The sequence below is a fragment of the Sinohyriopsis cumingii genome, chromosome 19, assembly GCF_028554795.1.
Source record: "Sinohyriopsis cumingii isolate HCF-2022 chromosome 19, ASM2855479v2, whole genome shotgun sequence".
Taxonomy (NCBI): domain Eukaryota; kingdom Metazoa; phylum Mollusca; class Bivalvia; order Unionida; family Unionidae; genus Sinohyriopsis; species Sinohyriopsis cumingii.
This window is the reverse complement of record NC_142979.1, coordinates 44826736-44847941: the sequence shown is the minus strand read 5'-3', so window position 1 is coordinate 44847941 and position 21206 is coordinate 44826736. Positions and strand designations below refer to the sequence as shown.

Sequence of the window (21206 nt, the reverse complement as noted above, 5' to 3'; positions counted from 1 at the left end):
GAGAACGTGTGCCTAAAACGCAAATCGTCTTTTTCTGCCAAATCTTCGTGGTGTATTGTGTCATCGGGGCAGCTATTGCCAATTTGAGTTTGCAACAAGGAGACAAACAATTGTGGACCATTTTATTGAGCAGTTGCATCGGTTACCTGCTTCCCAATCCCTCCCTGAAATTCTCCTCGAACGGGAACGTTGTGTCCAGTGCCAGTGCCAGTCACCACTCCAACCACAACCAGAACCCCATTCTAGACGGAGACACGCCTCTGACGTCCAGTAATATCCCCTCGGACAGCCACAGAACTCTGGAATTATGAGTCACGAAAACCAATTTTACTTAACCTTACCCAGTGACAGTTCCATGGAGGTGTTTCCCCACAACACGTTGTGCTGTTACACGGCTAAATTACCTCAGGCCATCCAGTTAGATCACGAAGCCCATTGGGAAGTGGCTTTAGTAGAAATGATTCACCCGACCCAAGTCCTCAATGTCCTTCCCAATCAAAATAAATTTGATGTGGAAGTTCATGACGAGCAAATGCAACAGTGGATGGATACCCATAGCAAATATGACAAGAAAACCCGTACACCAAATCTAAAGTGGACCACCTATCACTTGTTCATTCCCCCAGGCTATTATTTTAGTGGTCAACATTTGGTCAACACCATAGCCACCAGGTTTAATGGTGTGTTTCTGAAAGCTTTGGAAAGTGTCAAAAAAAGTGTCACCCTGGAGTACCACAAAACAGCTCGTCGCTTCCTGATAAAATTTCCTGAGGGGCCCAAAATCATGTCTTTCTTATTTTGTCCTGAATTGTTTGACATGTTGGGCGGTGACATGGAGCTGAGGAGGAAAGTAGAACAAAAAACACAACCTGAATTACCAGTCATTTACGACAACGATTCTTTTGCCAAGTATTTTCGTACCCCGGTAGAACTGAACCAGGGACTGAATTTGATGTTTGTGTACTCTGATGTGGTGGAATACAACGTGGTGCGACACACCTCTGTGCCGTTACTGCGTGTCATTCCTTTCAAAGTGGATTCTGCCGCAAACGCTGACGAGGAAGGTGGAAACACTTACCACGTCCACCGCGAATTTGTCCATCCTCACTATTTGCCTGTCAGCAAGTCGTATTTGGACACGGTCAACATTACTATAAAAGGAGATTTGGGACAAAATATTCCATTCACCAAAGGAAAAGTCACGGTGAAACTCCATTTTCGAAAACGGTTTTCTCACGACTCGTAAGTAAGTCATGTATCCAGTGTACCGAGGGGTTGCTCGACAGCGAGGACACGGTTTAGGAGACATGTTAAAATCGGCCTTTCGTTCGGTGGCTCCGGTGTTGAAACCGATGGTGACACGCGGATTGCACGCCTTGAAAGATGCGGCACTGACACAAGGCAAAGAATTTCTCCAAAATGTTATCATCGACAAACAAAACCCTAAAGAAGCCTTCATGAGGGCAGGCAAAAATGTCTTGCTGCAAACGGGCAAAGACATTTTGGGCCGACGAGACACATCTATAAATGCCCTGCACGCTACCGAGTCAGGCATTCAGCAAGGACAAGGCAGAAAGAGACGACGAAGAAAACACCCTTTCACCAGACTTCAAGCGAGAAAGGCCAAGAAAAGAAGAACCGTTCGAGACTTAGACGTTTTCGATTATTGAGAAAGAACAGAACAAAAAATGATGCACCGAGAGTCATGCGCCTGTTCCAAGACAGAACTGGATCTGTTTGCCATGCCCCCCACCATGATGACGATGCAAGAACCCCAGTGGGTGGAATTTCACCCCGTCTCCTCATTGACAGCCTCAGCTCCCATCGAGTTTGAAATCAAAGGACAGCCCGAAGATTACATCGATCTGAATAGCAGTTACTTGTACTTGAAAGTCAAAGTTGTCGATGAGGACAATTCGACCCTAGATGGCGATGAGGTAATAGCTCCCGTCAACAATTTCATGCATTCCTTGTTTAGCGGAGTGGACTTGTACTTGAACAACAAACTGGTCAGCAGCAGCATGGATACTTACCCTTATCGGGCGTACCTGGAAAATCTCTTGACGTACGGAATAGATGCCAAGAACACTCATCTCAATGCCTGTGTGCTATGGGAAGCTGACGAAGCAGGCCAGTTTGAAAGATTCGAAACTGATGCAAGCAAAACACCAAACAATGACGGATTTGTAGAACGAAGAGACAAAATCAAAAACGGACAAAGTTTAGAACTGATGGATCGTTTACATCTGGACATGTGGTTGCAAGAGAAATATTTGCTAAACGGGGTGAATGTTCGCCTGAGACTGAATCGTAGCAGTGCCGCTTTCCATTTGATAGGTACTACTGTTTGCAAAACTGTCATCGAGGCAGCCAGGCTCTACGTACGCCGTGTGGAAGTGTTACCTAAAGTGGGAAACGACATCAGTCAGACGTTGAGCAGAACGACCGCCAAGTATCCCATACGACGCGTGGAAGTGAAAACGTTCACCATTCCCAAGGGACAGCGATCCATGATCGAAGATCATCTGTTCCAAGGACAGCTACCCAAACGTTTAATCGTTGGTATCGTCGAGAATACAACCTTCAACGGAGCTGTCGAAAAAAATCCTTTCTACTTTCAACACTTTGGCGTGTCCAAGATCGAAGTCAGTCGCGATGGCAAGACCTTGTGTACCCGACCTTTCGAACCTGACTTTGAGAAGAAGAATTACTTGAGATCGTACTTGTCCCTGTACGAAGCCACCGGCCAGTTAGGAACCAACACCAGTCACGGCATTACGTACGAGGATTACGCAGGAGGTTATGCTTTGTGGGCTTTCGATTTCACTCCAGACCAAGGCAGCGACGAGGGACATTTCCACCCTATAAAATCCGGCCAAATTCGTGTGGAAATTCAGTTTGCAAACCGAGACCCTGATGTAACGGTGAACGTCATCCTGTATGCCGAATTTGATAATACCATAGAAATCAATAGTTTGAGAGAAGTCATTCTAGATTACTAGATGCCATGGAAGACTGTTATCCCTCTTTACCTAGTGGAGAAACTTTGGACATGGAATGTAAGGAGACCGTGGAAAAAGAAGAAGAAGTGATCATGATGTAGTCCCGATGGCCAGAACAAGAAGCGCATTTAGTCTCCTGTTTTGCCAAACACTTGGTCGATAAAATGACGGAATTGATCAAGAAAAATTGTTATGGATGTCAAAACGATCATCCCAGTCAAATTCAACACGATAAATGCCTGATGTTGAGTCAAGAAGAAAAATTGGACGAGTATCTGGACGAAGCTTGGAGTCTCATCTCGAACAAAGATGTGTTGCACCAGTGGTATAAAGACTTGCGTGAACATTCTTGTCCACCATTAACCACTCAAGAGATCCATCGTATCGAAGCTCTACTGAATCAGAGTGAGGAAACAGAACGAATAACCGTTTATTCGTCAGACATTTTCAAGCAAAACGTCAGGATCGAATTGACAACTTATTATTACCTGTGAAGAAAAAAAAAAACACACAAATCAATGGATACCTGGGAACTTTATTACCTTTTGAACCACAGTTCGTATACGTCTTCTTGGAATCCTGTCGTCTGTGCTAAAGATGAACTCCCTCATCGCAAACCTAAAGACCATCAAGCTTACGTGATCAACACGGACGACAGTCATCTCCCAGGAACCCACTGGGTAGCCGTTTACTTTCCTCAAGAAGGATGTGTGGAATATTTCGATTCGTACGGATTGCCCCCTTTGGAAGACGATATCATTGACTTTATGAGAAGAAATGCTCAGACTACCCGATCCAATAATGTGAAATTACAAGGCACAGATTCCTTGGTGTGTGGACAGTACTGTGTGTATTTTCTGCATCATCGCAGCCTGGGCTATTCCTTAGAACATTTAGTGACTCATTTTGATCCTCGTTCTTCTGCTAGAAACGATGTGAAAGTAGATCGATGGTTTTGTGACCATTATGCTTATCTTTTGTCTCAAGCTAGGAAACGTAGTGTCCATCAATGGCCTAATGATTTCCAACAGTGGAAATCACAATTTCATTCACAATGTTGTCAGCCCTGTTTAAAGTAGATTGTCCATTGAGAAAAAAATGTTTGTGATTTGAAAAAAATGTTTGATGTTATATTGTTGGATTATTGTTAAAAATGTTAGAGTTGTTGTTTAGTGTTAAGTGATTTTTGAATAAAAAATGTTGTGTTTTGAAAAAATGCTTTTGTCTTTTGTTTAGCTATAAGAATGTTGAATTGATGCTCTTTCATTTCTTACTATCCCTCTCATGAACGTTGCGGCTCGAAAACCGTGTGGGGGATGTTTTCCTTCACGTCCGCGCTTTGACTTTAAGAACCGGTTTGTTTCCAGTCTAACCATCCATTGTCGACTCATCCTCCAACGAAGATGTGCTCCAAACTAGCTAAGCTCAACGAAGCCTACGTGAATTTGCATAGGGTCAGACACAGTCTGATACCGAAGCCAGAAGAAATAGAGAACGTGAGAATGCTAAAAGTCACTGAAGACCTGATAGAAGAGCTCTTCAGAGAAGAAGTGAACAGGGAGAAAGAAGAATGGACAGAGAAGTACAGACTTCAAAAACAGCGGCAACAGCAACAACAACAACAGCAGCAGCAGCAGCAACCTGAACCTGACAGAGGCTTTGTCGATTGCCGTATCGACACCAAAGAGTTCTTCTTCTCTTTCCGAAGAAGCAGACCTATTGCCAGAAAGTCTATAATCAGAGGACATCGCATTCTTAGAAACTAAAAAAAAGAATGCCATAGCAAACAAAAAAACAGCCCTTTTCAGGGCTACCCAATACTCTAGAAAAGAAATAACGATCGATTTGCCAATGTGTGTAGGTAGGGTAGTGTGAATATAAACACTAACTCTTTTATAAAAAATGTGAGGGTATGTGTTTGTGTGTTTGTGTGTTTGTGTTTGTAAGAGCTCACGTAAGTTGGTGTGGATAGTAGATTAAAATGATGTCTTTTTTGGTGTTTGAGGTGTATATTTGGGGTTAGATTGGATTGCTTTGCGTATGTGGATAGTCTATTGAAGTGATTTATGAAAAAATTTTTAAAATAGTGATGGGTAGCATAAAAAGTGAGTGAGTGTTTCTTTTAGGTCCGCGCGTTGTTGTTGTTTTTGGTCATGATCTAGGTAAGATGAATTTTATGTTTTTAGGGGGATGTTTTCCTTCACGTCCGCGCTTTCAGTATAAATTAAAAACTAATCGTCAGTTGGGCCCATCGTCGACCTGTTAACAGCAAGACAATGAATACAAGGATTGTGAAGCTGCTAGAACTCCAGATGCACCTGGAATATGCCAGGCGCATAGTAAACGAACTATCAGCGGAGGCTATCGTAGAAGAAGCAAGAATGAAGAAAGAAGAGGAGGAGAGAAGAGAGAGGGAAGAAGAGGAAAAGAAAAGAGAAGAGAGGATGTCGTTCAATATTCCCGAGACAGAGGATTGGGGTGTTGAAGCGAATCATCCTCCCTCTGCGCTCCCCAGAAGAAAGGTGAAAGAAGACTGGGGAAGAAGATGCGTGTGTGGCGCCAGGCCAGGAAGGTGCAACCATTAGATAGGTGCATCAGGAGTTCAAAAAAACCAACAGCCCTTTTCAGGGCTACCCAATACTCTAGAAAAGAAATAACTATTAATTTGCCAATGTGTGTAGGTAGAGTAGTGTGTATATAAACACTAACTCTTTTTTAAAAAAATGTGAGGGTATGTGTTTGTGTGTTTGTGTTTGTCAGAGTAAAGGTATGTTTGTGCGAATAGTAGATTATGGGTTTCTTTATTGTTTCTTAGCAAATGTGGAGAGTATAGTTTGGGTTATATTATATGAAATGAAAAAGTAGGGGATGTTTTCCTTCACGTCCGCGCGTTGTTTGGTCATGATCTAGGTAAGATCCATTTTATTTTTTTAGGGGGATGTTTTCCTTCACGTACGCGCTTTAAGTATAAGAACCCACAGTATTCGTCGTTCAAACCATTCTGCAAAGAATAAAAAGAAGATGGCGTCAAACCAAATGGACAAAATACAAACCTTGCAAGACGTTTTAGACAACTTAGGAATAATGGAACAGATGCTAATAAGACTCGTTGAAGACCATTATTCCTATAGTCCCCATCGTGTAAAGATGGAAATTAATAACTTAAGAAAAGCAAAGGACAAGATTAGTGGTGTCATGAAAGAGATAAAGGAGGAGAAGGAGGATGAAGAGGAAAGAATAAGAATACGCAAATGGAACGAAAAAATTGAAAAAGAAGAAGAAAATGAAAAGAGGAAGAAAGATGAGGAGGAAGAGAAGAAGAAAGAAGAGGAGGAGAAGAAAAAAAAGAAAGGGAAGAAGAGAAAGAGTGTTGGAGATAAAATAAGAAGTTGGTGGAGGAAAAGAAGAAATTGGAAGCAGAAGAAGAAAACCCAAAGGCCCTTTTCAGGGCCAGCCATATTTCTCGAAAAGAGATAGCCTTTCCATTGCCTACCCCTTTTTTTTAAAAAAATTTTTTAAAATTTTTTTAAAAAAAATCCCATGTTCAATTTCCCTTGACGCTATACAGTCCCACCCTGTTTAAATTCCTTTGACGCTATACAGTCCCAATTCCCATGTTCAATTCCTCTTGAGGCTATATCGTCCCACGATTTTTCTCTATGTTAAATTCCCATTGAGGCTATATGTTCCCACGATTTTTCTCCATGTTAAATTTCCATTGAGGCTATATGTTCCCAAGGGGGTCTGTAATGCTAATTCCCATTGAGGCTATAGGATCCCCCTTCACTACTTATGTATATGCATGTATCTGCGAGCCTCAGAGCAGCATTATGCTGAAGAATGTCATAAATTGAAATTTGCATTTGAGTAAACGTAACATATGGTTAAGTTTTATTTATTTTCTAGTAAAGGTAAATTGATCTTTCTCACTTACTTGTGACTTAGCATACGCTTGGTCCATATGTAAACGTTTGCTTTCAACTAACACAATTACTAAAGAAATGTTTTAATGCTTTTCAAAATGATATACAAGTTTTATTAAACTTTGTTTAGTGATAGTATTATCTAATTAATTAAACAAAACGATAGCGTCATTGCTAATATCACAACAGTGTTATACAGAGCCAGTTGTCATGATACGCTTGAAAGATGCATTGATAAAACAGACTACAAATTTTGTTGTTGTTGTTGTTGTGAGGTTTAACGCCATTTCTCAGAACAATATAGGCTCTACATGGCGGCCAGTATAACTGGTGGAGGAAGAACCCTTGAAAACCCAGGGAAGAACCACCGACCCACGAGAAGCTACTGGCAGGCTTTCTCACGTACCCACGCTAGCCCAGCCTTGGACTCGAACCCATGCAGACAGAGGTGAGATGGCAGTGATCCGCAACGGTGAGCGCTTTAGACCACTCGGCCACTCGGGGCCACCAGACTACAAATACACACGTGATTAAATGTATGTTGTGTCGCAAATGAGGTATACAAGATTTTATTTCCACTTACGAGCACTTTCTTCGGTCAGAATGAACTTGCTTTCAATTATCACACGTAAGTCATTAACTATTAATGAACTGTTACGACTATAGAATACAGTATTAATGAATTTCTTTCTCTGAAAATGGTAACTAGATTACACTTGCGTTTCGTTTATGAACAAATAGATGTTGATCATATAGTATATTCTTCCAGCTATCATATAATGTCAATCCTCTGATAAAATAATAAGTTAAGTGTTATGAGAGGATTGTTGAATTTTTATTGGTTTTATAAATGGTTCCTAACTTGCTTGCATGGCATAATATAATAAAAAAATAATGCATAGATATGAAAGAAATGAGTTTTATGATGATTTTGCTTTTTATGGTATTTTATCTATACAAGCTCATTGTGATGGTCTCTTTGATGATACAATAACGTTTTGGGGAAATAATTGTAAACAATAACATCCATAACAAACTTGTTTAACCCAAAATCATCTTCAGTAAAATATTGTTATATTACATATACATCCTCAGCATTTTTGCAAATATATAAGCCGTTATGATATATATATATATATATATATATATATATATATATATATATATATATATATATATATATATATATATATATATATATATATATATATCATAACGGCTTCTGTTTTTCCACATCGAAGATACGCCATAACATTGGGCTGCATGGCAAACCCTTTCCATGGTCAGAGGATATGAAGGCTAAAATATATACCATTAATCTCGATGTTTTGTTTTTCTTCAGAAAAAAGAAAAAAACACTTACATGCCGAATGAAAAAAGACTAGCTCACGCAAATGTACAACTATATTGTATAATTTTACAGTATTACATTTTTTGATATCTAAAACTTTTAATCTTCACTAATATCCTTTAAAATGTCGCAATATCCTTTTAATGCCACCAGTGTTATTACTGTTGTTTGGTCATAGCATAACTTGCCTGACTTACAAAACAATACATTCACGTAAAAATCTCACTTTTTAGCACAGTTTTCGTATGTTTTCGATGAAAAAATTTAATTATTCTCCTGATTTAAAGAACGTCTTAAATATGGTTGAAAGTAAAACTGGGTAATCTTGCTTTTATTTAACTACCACGTCCCAGTTTGAAATTTTTTCTCTTTAAACGTTTTCCGACAATCTGGGCTGTTTATATTTTGCGCGACACAAATTTAACCATTACTAGCTGAGACACATTTGGAGATCATAGAGTTCACTATGGGATTTATTTTCTTGGTTCATCATTCACCTCTGAGTTTGAAATAGCTCTACACACCATACATGCAGAAATTTGAAAGAAATAGTTTAATTTTGATCAGGGGAAAACGATATTGTTTATTGGATTATCTATTAGAACACCTGTAACTTTGACAAAACATCCTTATAATGCGTAAAGTTTCATTCATGTGGACAGTCTGGCATTTTAGTACTTTATATTTCAATTCATCATGCTTTCTGTGCCATTTTGCTAACGTTGTTAATTGAACTGAGTGTATTAATGTTCCTATATCAAGTGTAATGAATGTGGAAATCATTTGGTATCTTCTTTTATTATTCTAACTTTCTCATCATTAGACAGGAAGAAAGTATCACTATATTGTTTATATTATCCGATTGTTCTTTCTTCAGATCATACGATATGGACTGCTAGCTTTGCTTGAATATTAAAAGAGAGCATACCTAATAAATCTTAATAATGGAAAAGTTGCTTTATAGATAACAACATGGTACGCAAAAACTTGGTTACTTTATGAGAAAGCAATGAGAAAAAATAGCATACCAAGTAATCTTCCTTTTCCACAAATGGAATCGCAATGGTCTTGGTGCACTTTAATTTCACGTAGATTTGTTATCTTCATTTGTGGTTCTGGTTTATTTAATTGTCTACCAGCTAAATAAGTCGGAGATGCTTTTGGTACGTAGCTATTGAATATTTCTAGCACATTTTGTAAGTATGCATTTGAGCGCTGATGTTGGGTTATGTGTGAACGTTAATACTTGTGAAATTTGAGCCCTTGTATACAGAAGCGAGGCAATTACACACGAGTACATATATGTACCGGTCATGCATGCGGTAGTCAGAGGAGATTAGATGCTCTCTGAAGTGAAAATGTGATCGACTTTAAACTGACTGCGATTTGATACACAGATGCAAGAAAAGAGAGGAGACATATCATTGCAGATAATGAAATATGAAGTGGAAAAGTCCAAAATGTAGAGATGGTACAAAGTGCGCATCCAGAAGTGGGATAAATGTAAAAAAATTTATAATGATCACCATTAGTAAATCGCTACCGTAATATTAAGAAGAAGAATCTAGCCCTTCTGTATGGCAAGAGGCTACTTATGGGAGTAACCTATGCTATGAGTTGCCTCATGTGAAGATGTTCCGACTGAGAATTTCTTGCTTTGTTTAAATGGAGTTTGTTGTTGTTTATTCTTTGAAAGGTTGGAGCTTATACAGAAGAGTTTCAACTTTTGCTTTCGTCTATTTTTATATTATTACTTAGGAGGGTAGAGGGTTGGTTTGCGTCGTATTGCCCTTGACGTTTTGTTTCTTGTCCAATGGCACATATATTAGATATTTACTTTTGGTGGAACTGGGTTTTCTTTTGGGGAAATTTAGCTAGGATTGTGGTGATAAGCCATTAAACCACACACACACACACACACACACACACACACACACACATCTATAATCTCTCTCTCTCTCTCTCTCTCTCTCTCTCTCTCTATATATATATATATAAAGAGCGAGGGGGGGGGGGTAACTATAGTAATCTCTAAAGAAAAGCCCATGCATTTGATATTACAGCGCGCATGTTAAAATCCGTAGACGATATTTCAGTATGCCATTGTTGTTGTACCCATACGATACCCAAGTTATAAACTGAACCAGAAAATTATATCTGTAGAGGTGATCTTTCATAGCACATGAACAAAAGGTGTCATTCACATGGAATAGTCAGACAACATAATACATTGGCCAATGATTAGAAGAGCTCATTACGTAGTGTTCTATAAATAGATCCAGTGGGAATACCAGACATGAAAGGGGAAGACATGTTGGTTTGTAACAAATAGAATTTTCGTCTTGAGGTTAGTATTTGATGCAGATGAATGAAAAACCATTTAAAGATATTATTTGAATGCAAATATTACAAAATGAGACTCTGCTTACACATATCGAAATATTTATCAAACTGGGACGAGGACCACCATTTTCACGTGAAAGGTCAACGTGTAGATAATTTCACACGTAATGACAGCTGCCTATAGGGATCGTCGGAGAATCTCTGTATGACGGCACAATTAAGCGTAAGCAGAGCTCTGGTTCGCAGAACCATGGAGTAACGAAACGAAATGTAATGCAGTGTATTACCAAATAAAGCGCGTGCTAGCTGTACAGCGTATGCAAAAGTTAAATAGCGTTAATGATTATAAACGATTTCCTGGATTCATTAACGGCCTTAGCAAACGCGGGGTCCTATTTGAATCATTTTGGCAAGAACCCCCCCCCCCCCGGGTTTATGCGCCGGGCCCCCTGTGGGCATGGCATTTAGAAATACACTTATGAGGGCAGGGCCCCATTAGGCCAAATCGGTCCAATCGGCCTAAGGCAGGCCCTGTCTGAGTTGTATCAACTCAAATCAAAATAGATAAAATTTGTCCTATTCGCTTTGTTTAGTTATTGTCATGTATATTTTTTAGCATAGTGACATTTTCTGAGTGCCTTTTGGCATTTAGTTCAAACCATGTAATTATTATTATTATTATTATTATTATTACAAATAGGACTGTTATTATTTATTACAAAACATTCCGAAACAGTGGCATTAAAAATTGAAAATAGTGATAACATTCTATGATATGTGTAATATACGAGTATGTGCCTCAGGAATCTTTTTTTAATATCTCGTCTAGTTTACTGGTATCGATATGTTTAATACAGTGGGCCCATTTATTGAATAGTACACATAGATCCAAACGTATCTATTTCATCTTTAGTATTAAACCTTGAATCTGACTGAGGAACATAGATGAATCCAAAATAAAAATTCTCTTCAGTTTCAGAACCAGTTTTATCGACTTTAAACCAAAATGTGGAGTTAGATTGAAAGACAGTTACATAAGGAGAGAGATATAATTCTGTCTGCAACATCACAGTCGCTTAATATCGAGTAAGCTTACCGTATTTGTGCAAACTAGACCAGGACCCCCCCTCCCCATGCAACCATGCCTAATGAGGTCACAGCTACACTCGCTTTTACCTTCAGAGTGGGTTATATATTATATAATAATACGTTTTCACGGGGATGTCCATGCTTTTCTTCAGTAAAACACTTTCGTTCTTTCCTTCGTTCGTGAGAGAGAGGCAGAGAGAGAGAGAGAGAGAGAGAGAGAGAGAGAGATTTACTGAAGGTGCAAGGGACAGTAATATATACAAATTTGATGCCATGGTAAACCTAATATATGATTCGTTAAAAGAAATAGAGTACTTCAGGGCGAATATTTGGACGTAATTCAAGCTGGTGCTTCTATCAATGTGACTGATCCTATTATTCCCAAGATGGAAACTGAGACATGCATAATAAAAGAAAAGTAAATGATACTGATCCTCTTTAAATATTCAGTGAAAACATGACGATGTCGGAGAAAAACCGTAATGTTAACATCAACGGTCTTTGTGAACTAATTTAGGTGTTTCAACCCCATGGGTGAGAAATGATTTCCCTTGTTGTTCAAATCCATAAAAGACGGCACCTATATACATTTACCCTCAGTCGGTTAGGCAGAGGAACTCTGATTTTTTTTTATCACAACTGGGACACACAAGCTTTTTCGACAACTAACACTATGTAGTAAGACGTATCATTGCTATGCAGTGAGGATATTGCGGTTTCCGTACAAACAAAAGCAGTTAATATGTCGAGGAAAGATATTTGACAGTAAGCTATGTGCAAGTTCATTTTGCATGAACATCTAACGATCGGCAAGCGATGACACATCTGTTTATTGTTTACTTCATTGTGTACATTTGGCATAAATTTGATGTCTGACTGATTCACCATTTACTTTAATTTTTTTGTTTGATTATTGCCCCTAGAATTCTCTCTCTCTCTCTCTCTCTCTCTCTCTCTCTCTCTCTATATATATATATATATATATATATATATATATATATATATAAAGTAACATTGATGAACTGTATTAGTGAGGCATTGGTAGGATATATAAATTTCCTATGTCAGTTTTACAGTAGGGCTATGAAGTCAGAAAGATGCCATGCTCATCGCTGTCTGAACGATTGTTACATTAGTGGTATTCGCCATTTTTAATAGGATCTTCATTTATGATTGGGATGATGTACACCTATACCTGTAGACTTTGCGACGATATGTTATATATTATTTGTTTGTGTGTGTCTGTGTGTGTGTGTGTGTGTGTGTATGTGTGTGTTCGTGTTTCTGTACTGAAATATGAATAAACATTTTCAATAAAAAATGGACTATGGAGCTTGATACTCTTATATATAAAAATGCATCATGATTCCAACTGTAATCTTGTCTCTAGTAAGTTAAACCCAAATATGCTACTTTGTCCAATTGTAAATACGTCCAAATTAATTTTATAAGATGCAGTAAAAGCCACCACCACCACCCACACACATAGGGTATTTCCCATAGCAGCGAATAAGGACAGCAATACAGATTGAATGCAGACCATCTCACATATTTCTGCGAGACAAAAATACCCATCAGGTGTACGTTGGCGCAGTAATATACAGAACAACGATTCATTTTGTTCGCCAGAAATGTTTTCGCAGTAAAGAAACCGCAATTTATTTGGATCACCTCAGCTATTTCTGCGATTGGATCGATCTAATAAATTGACCAAGAAGTTGCAACTTAAAAAATAGTTCTATGCATTCGTAACTTTTTGGTCAATACTTGTTTTGTAAATAGCCGAATTGTCTGAATAACACCTAAAAACACACATTCGAAGTGATGATCTGCAGAATTGAAGTTGCCAGTTTAAGTTAGGTAGTATTATGCATTGTCATAAGCCATTGGCGACAATCCATTCCCTCCTTTATCACCTGTAGCAGCCTGTGCTTAGATTTCCTCGCTTTTAATGAGTAAGCGTAAACGAAAATACGTCATTAACAACACAATATAAGAAGCTTCTTCACTTAGATACAATATTGTCGATCAATAAATAGGTGTGTTTGGAAGAGAAACATTAATTGGCTCATTCGGATAGCGTGAAAGGTCATATTGGGTCACAAGGACGTGTAATTTTACTCGTGTTTTGTATTGATTGATTGACCAGGTTTGTGTATATTGCAAGAAATGGGAAAATCTCAACATAGTTTGCCACAGGTGATAAAGGATAGTTGTGGATTGTTGTCCGTCGCTTATGACTATAAGTAATAACGAGTCTGTTGGATCATACTTACATACGGAGGAGCGGGCTTGTGAATGAAATTTTGGTTTAGTGATGCAAGCATCATATTTGGCACACATTAATGGTATGTCCTAATAGACATATACTATTATCATAAAAGTGAGATCATGATTGCTAGATCACGCCAATTTGTCAGCATTAGAAAATCTGGATAATTAAGAGACAGGAAGACGTGATCTAGTAATCAAGCTCGCATTACTGTGACAATTAATTTTTTAAAATACCTAAACATTTTCAGATAATTGAATAAAATCATTATATTTAACTGAAAAGCAAAGGAAATTGCTTCACATTTCATTCTTTTTAGTATGAGATTGATCCTAAATTATGAACTGAAGTACATATCAATCAGCTGATATGCCCATAGATATCGTAGGTTATCTATGTCAGTGTTAGTAACATCAGTTCTTACGCGCATGGTGGAGGCAGACCCATATATGTGATATACAGCTTTTGTATAGTTTTCAGTTTATTTGTACAGGCTAAAAGCGGAGTGAGAGACTCTGATGGGGACTTGGCAGGGGATGAGAACATCATTTTGACAGTAATTTACAACTAGATTGAACAAATTGTTGAAATTTGATGATACATATTTGCTATAGATAATGTTACTTCCTTTTGCATGTCTAGTGAAGCTACAGCAAAGTTGTTCATGCTCGTTTATTTGTATATTCATTTTGACAGTAATTTACAACTAATTATTACTCTTGAGTAAAGCTTTATTGGTTTATAATCATGATATTTAACTATAGGGCCATCGCAAATTTCCCGGAACATCAACGGCAGCCATTTTCCAAGGTGGCCACCATGCGTTTAAATGTTTCTCTTTATTTGCTTGTTTGAACCCATTTGTGAGGTTGCAACCCTGATCAGACTGTATATTTTCAAATATATCTAGATTTATAATAACTGAGCAGGGATAGTGTAATATAATATATATGAAAAGATAATACAGTGACAAAAAACAGTGCACTGGAGACCTATCTTTCGGCACTTGCACTACCACTTGCATCCCTTAGTGTAATTGATGAAAACGTATTGCTGACAAGCTTTCGTAGATTCTGAAAGAACTGTCCGGCATATTTTCCAACCACATTTGACATCTTTGTTCTCCTACCACCCACTTGGGAACGGAAACTCCGGAGCGACAGATTTCATCTGCCAAAAGCAGTGACCAGCCTGGTACGCAGCCCTCTTTTTGTGCTGTATGAGTGCTGCCTTTATCAGGGGAAGGCCATCAAGTGTTTCACTCTTCTAAGCGAATCTAGTTTACACGCTTCTGGTTGCTGGTACTGTTATACATCAAGACCACCGATGACTTCAGTGATTTCAACCAGTCTTCCATGTCACACACATAAGCCAAGAATGCTGCTGTAACTTCGGCGTTGTCTTTCCATGTGCCCCGTGCAGGTTTCTTCCCTCACATTGTCACGCCTAATAAATGCATGAAACATTGGCAAACAGCACACAGGTTAGAAACCAGTGCTCGAGCCAGTTCGTAAGCTGCTAAGAACCGAAAGTTATTGCTAGTTACAAAGCCGAACATCCAACAGGTAAACAATATACATATTGACGAGAGTTTACGAACACCATTGATTTGACCAGCTTATACCAAAACACTTTCTTACCAAAAATGTTATTGAATGAATCTTTTTACTAGAAGTCAGGGGCAAGCCTTCCGTCTGTTTTTTAATTTTTTTTCTGAATAAGGATTTAGAAAAGAACATAGCTTCCTACTACCGAGGTGAAATAATTACTCAGATTTTTGTGCTTGATTTTGATTAGGCCGTCATTTGCTTAACACTGATCGCTTCAAAAATAATTTGCCACTGAACGATAGATTTTCGTATTGTACACCATAAATTGCTAAAAAAACGTTCCTTCTATGTTATCCTTCATGTAGTATTGTCTACATACTCACAATAGGAAACTTCCCGCATGAATCTGATATATCTTCTTTAATAACAGGGATTCCATGTTATCGTATGAGGAAAACGAGGAGATATTTAGAGCGGTACAAAAATTCATACCAGCAATCAACATTTTCATATAGACTGTGTACATTACCTCGTCAGTGTAGTCTAATCCTGGTCATAATGCTTTCTTATGTCACGAAAATATCACTCTGTACAACCTCCCACCAACCTCTCTTTTAGCACCGCATTCAACTTAAATCAATGCATGTCTCTATTTTATTGTACTGTATTCACGCCAGTGAATGCTCAAACGTGCATTTTGAGCATATTGTTCACAAAGAAAGATATTCAATACTGCTTATTTCTCAATAATGTGTGATGTACTATATATGAAGTAATGGACGATAGTATCCAGTAAATATTGTTTAAGTGAAGGCAAGGATATGTATGCCGCGAGGGTAATCATTTTGATTGATTGATTACTTGGATTTACGTCCAATCATCTTGCATATCGTTGAGAGGCATAGTGTTTAGTAAATGAAGTCTGGAATTGGCAATGAAACATAACGAAATACATATGTATGCATCAACAGCAGTCAAGTGAACAATATTAAGCTGAACCTGTCGGAATTTAGGACAAATAATGCGTTTTATCATTTACCCTGTGATGATATCCTATGTTTGCACATTTGACACACTAGGCTGATAGTCATATTGCAAGGTGGTGAGGGGTAACCATAGACATACAAGACTTTCTGATCACTATCATACAATAATGTTCTGTCCATTACGTACTCCTTTTGGACGGCTGCATGTCTGAATTCTGATAAAAGAGTGAGTAATAAATGAACAAGAAATGGCAAAAAGTACACTTGTCTAAACAGCAGTGGATTTTGAGTTTACCTTGCTGCAGAATCGGTAGTTGAAGTGGATTTAATTGAAAACAACATATTTTCGATTCTTTTGCGGTTCAGAATATCATTTTAGTACCATAACAAGTCCAAGTTTGATTTTCTTAAAATCATATGCTCTAAAATTCATGTAAAGTATATGTATTGAATATTTAATGAAGTCAACATTCTCAGTTTGTATGTATCGTAAGTTGTACCTTCCGCAGAACCATTGATTGGAAGTAGCAAGAAAAATAAACACACAGACCTGTTTCGAAAATCAGCAGCTTATTTTAACAAACTAAAACATGTCTCTCAAAATAACAATTTATTTGTTATTGAAGTTTGTGATAAATGTTTACGTCTTGGAATTTGCTGATCATTCCCAATATCAATCGCATATCGTCGCCCCTAGGTTAGATATAAAAATCTGGGTTATACAAGGATTATGATATGATAATCCCTAAATCGTGTACCCGTAAATGTGACCTTCATCTCCCAGATTCACCTAAAAGCTATATGGACACAATGCAATTTTAAAATTATTTTCTTTACAAACTTTAATATTTTTTGCAGATGGATGTTGATATACCCGACTATTTCATACCTGTTTCCCTTCTACTCTCCGACTATTTGCAAAAAATTTGTCCAACAGAAGAGACAAGGCAGCGGCGAAGTGAACACTGGGCATTCTTCGAGGCGCTGAGATCGATAACGGATAGATATACAAGGAAATGCAGCGCGTTCCTCTCTGGAAGCCAGGCAGAAGGATCCACAACACCAGGTATGAAGTCGAACATAGATGTTGTTCTTGTTTGCAATCGGTTCATGGTCACAAACACTGCACAGGAATGGGATCATCGGTGCAAACAGTGTAGTGTTTTGACAAATGGTTCTCCTCCTGGATACGTCCAGTTACAATGCGGAAAGAGAGATATATTTTATATGATTTTTACGCCAAGCAATGAAACACAGCTACCATTGATATCGCATAAAGAAGTAAATCAAATGTTCGACAAGAAGGATAACGAAAAACGTGTACGTGCGCTACTACAGGGTTCGTATGACAACACAGTGGAAGTGAGTTCTGCGTTACAAGTGAAGTTCAGGGAATTAGATTTATTCCACTTGCTGTCGCGTGAAAGAGAGAATCCCAAGTTTCAACAGGTTCTGGAAAGTGATGAAGCAAAAGATGATTGTGTGATTCTTGAATTCAAGGGCTCACCACTAAGTTATGACGAATGCTTAGAGTGGAGGCTATGTTTTTCTATAACGGAAAGAAGGCTTGTGGCTGCCTTTAACTCCGTTCAGATGAACTGCTACATTCTTTTAAAAATGGTGGTTAAATTTCTTATTAAACCTTATATGGAAGATGTTTTATCAAGCTATCATGTAAAATGTCTCATGTTTCATATGATAGAATCAACAAAGGAAGCCATGTGGCAACCCGAAAATATCTTATTATGTACGGAGATGTGCTTAAAGGAGTTGAGTAATTACGTGATGGACGGATACCTCCCAGACTACTTCATTCCAACAAACAACTTGTTTCAGGAGAGAGTGTGTGGGCCTGTCAGGTTTCGATTGAGTGCCCTGCTGAATCAGCTGCTTGTAGAAAAAGGTCGATTTGTACTCAGAATTCAGTGTGACCAGATTGGAGAGGTACTCGCACTTCAGTCAATAGACCAAGGCATCATCGGCAAAGATTTTAGTACTTTTGGTTCCGAGTATTTTGTAATCATGACTTGCCTAGACCTTATCCAGACCTTCTTAACACAGTCCTTTTGCGATCATCCATTTAAGCCGCTAAAGCAATTGCAATACGAATATGACCATGGGTCAACGTTTCTGAGGCAAGCTGTGTCTGTTTTGATTGGTGGAGTTTGCGGTAGGCTAGACACAACAGATTACAAGGAACCACGTCAACGGAAAATCCACCTGGAAACTACAAGGAAATATTTTCTTGTATCCCTAATGATTGGACACAAATCTGGCAATATAGCTAGTTCCCTTAAACTTGCTGCTATCAACTATATATGTAAGAATCCAATGAAAGCATTCCTAGTGTTACAGTCTGTTCAGGATACGTTGAACTTGTCCTTCTCCAAGACGTCTGTTCATCGGCATCACATCCTTTGGGGAACTGTACAACTGTTGTTAAAAGGTGTCTCAATCAGGAATATTCTAACAAAACTCATAGCACATTCAGTTGTTTACATAGACAAGGAGATTAAATACACCCCGAAGCCTTTGGTGTTGGAGCTGCACCGATCTTTTGTCTGTTATGGATCCGGAGAACACTTTTGGTATGGTTGGGCTGTGGTGGATTCCAACATTTATGCACTGTTCCTCCTGCATCAGTGTTACAGTGCATTGAGAATGAATGTATACCAACAGCAGACCCTATTAAAGTTGATGAGGACTGTTGTTCAAGATAGTACTCTTCTGCATAGAGTTACAGCTTTCAATCTCCTTGCCTACTGTCTAAGTAAGGAGGGCATAACTTTGGCAAGCTACCGATGTCTACGTCATTCATTACTTCTTAATGATAACAGTGACAGAGCAGCCAGTCTTGGAAACAATGCAGCCATTTGGCAACTTGCGTTTCTGTTTAATCAGGAAAAACGGAGCAAAATATAAATATACGTGAATTAGCAAAATTATTTAAAATACGAACACGCCTCTTTGTAATGATTAGTCTACCTGGGTATATCAGCCTAATGCAGACATTAATCACAACGACACTGGGTTGTAGTCGTCAACAGGAAATGTCTGCGGCCTTGTGAATGTACTAGATATCCAGTTATTGTACGGATAACAGGAAGACTGTGAATATGTAAACTTCATTTACTACTAGACTCAATACGATTCATATACTGAATAATTAAAATGATATTTTTTTCAGAAATGTTCGCAGCTTTAACATCTTTTAATCTATACTCTACAAAGAGCTTCTTACCGAAATTTATTTCGTAAAATTGAATAATATATAATTCCAATGGAAATCGATTAATATGATCCGTTTATACAACGTGAGAATACTAGGAATAACCGTGGAATTGACATAACGTGAAACTTAGAAAAGGATATTGATGAAAGATGATGAACGCCAGAATGGCGCATGTCCACGTGAGGCAGTTTATGCAGCATTTGAATACAATCAGTAAACATCTGAGAACAATATAGGCAAGAAGATATTGAGCAGAGATGTTTTGCTAATGTACAGATTATTAAAAAGAAATAGTTGTCAAACAATTTTTTCTAATGAACTAATGTAGAGATGTAAGGGTGAGTATTATTGTGATGCATATATGCCATGTATACGAAAGAAACTACCAATATGCATAATCGTAAGCATGCATAATAAAGCATAAAACGTATACCTTTTTCTTTTGAGCGCAAACCATAACATGTATCCTTTCAGACCCGGTGGAGCATAAGTCATCCACAACTCTCCGCTATATCAATTGGCTCTGTGTTTCCATTTCTGTCTCTCACAGGTATTTCCGATTATATTTACTTCAAAATCCAATAATCCCTTTCCGTTGTTCATACGTTTACTCCCATCACATTATCTTGCGGTTCCAACTAGTTTTTGCATGATTTAGTCTATTACAATGGTAAGCAAACAGCAGAAACCTATTTATGGCTCCTGTTTCTACCATATATGATGGGTGTCGGCATCAGTTTATGCGGTATTCTATATAATTTCCCATACACTGCGATAAAGTCTGCACTATCGAGTGCTTTTTTACGAGTCAACGAGTGTGATGCACACGGAAAATTCCATTCGCAAGATTGTTCTACAATGATTCACAAGGAACTATATGATCTGTACATGATTTAGCTCGTCTCATACTTTTTATACCTAGCTTTAACCTTTCAAAAATTAATATATTCAGTTCAAGGTGCTGATACCACTACTTCTCTGTAGTTTTGCAAGATCTTGGGTAGTTTCATAAGATATCCCTCCTTCCAACCACCGATCACTTTCTCGTCATTCCAAGTCATTCCAAAAGCTGGGAAAACTTTTATGTTTATGGTTAATCGCTTTTGTTTTGATACAAGTAGAACCTGGTACTTTTCCATTCTTGAACTTCTGCATAATTGTATACTTCTGCATATTTTCACAAAATATATTTATATGTATTCTGTTGTTCAGGTAAACAGTTAAAATAATTAGAAAATCTGTTATGTTTTACAAATGTTTGGATGTATTTGAAAGATGCTGACAACATAATAATATATGTGGAGACTAATTTAAAAATAAAATAAAATAAGTTTGTACTGAAGTTTTTTTAAAAGTACTTTATTTTCTACGTGCATAGTGGACAAAGGATCTGGATATCAGAGGTGAACGGAACTAAAATGCCGCCTGGGGTGGAGATCCAAGATGCAGCCCTCTGCC

The 21206-nt window shown here is 38.0% G+C and overlaps 2 protein-coding genes across 2 annotated transcripts in view; both read left to right on the top strand.

Moving 5' to 3' along the window:
• The first annotated feature begins 4786 nt into the window (after positions 1–4786).
• The window catches only part of LOC149775608 (uncharacterized), a 222246-nt gene continuing 205826 nt past the window's right edge, over positions 4787–21206 (top strand). The window contains exon 1 of the mRNA XM_089943158.1: positions 4787–5769. The gene's annotated coding sequence lies outside the window, so the exon portion shown is untranslated. The remainder of the gene's footprint in view (positions 5770–21206) is intronic.
• LOC149775610 (uncharacterized) lies at positions 10552–20178 on the top strand. Its single transcript, XM_089943145.1, has 2 exons — positions 10552–10623; positions 17375–20178. Exon 2 carries the CDS (start codon positions 17375–17377, stop codon positions 19436–19438), a length of 2064 nt encoding a protein of 687 aa, XP_089799271.1. The 5' UTR covers positions 10552–10623; the 3' UTR covers positions 19439–20178.

Excerpts from the sequence above, each read along its gene's own strand:
- LOC149775610 (XM_089943145.1), top strand. The coding sequence starts at position 17,375 with ATGGATGTTGATATACCCGACTATTTCATACCTGTTTCCCTTCTACTC.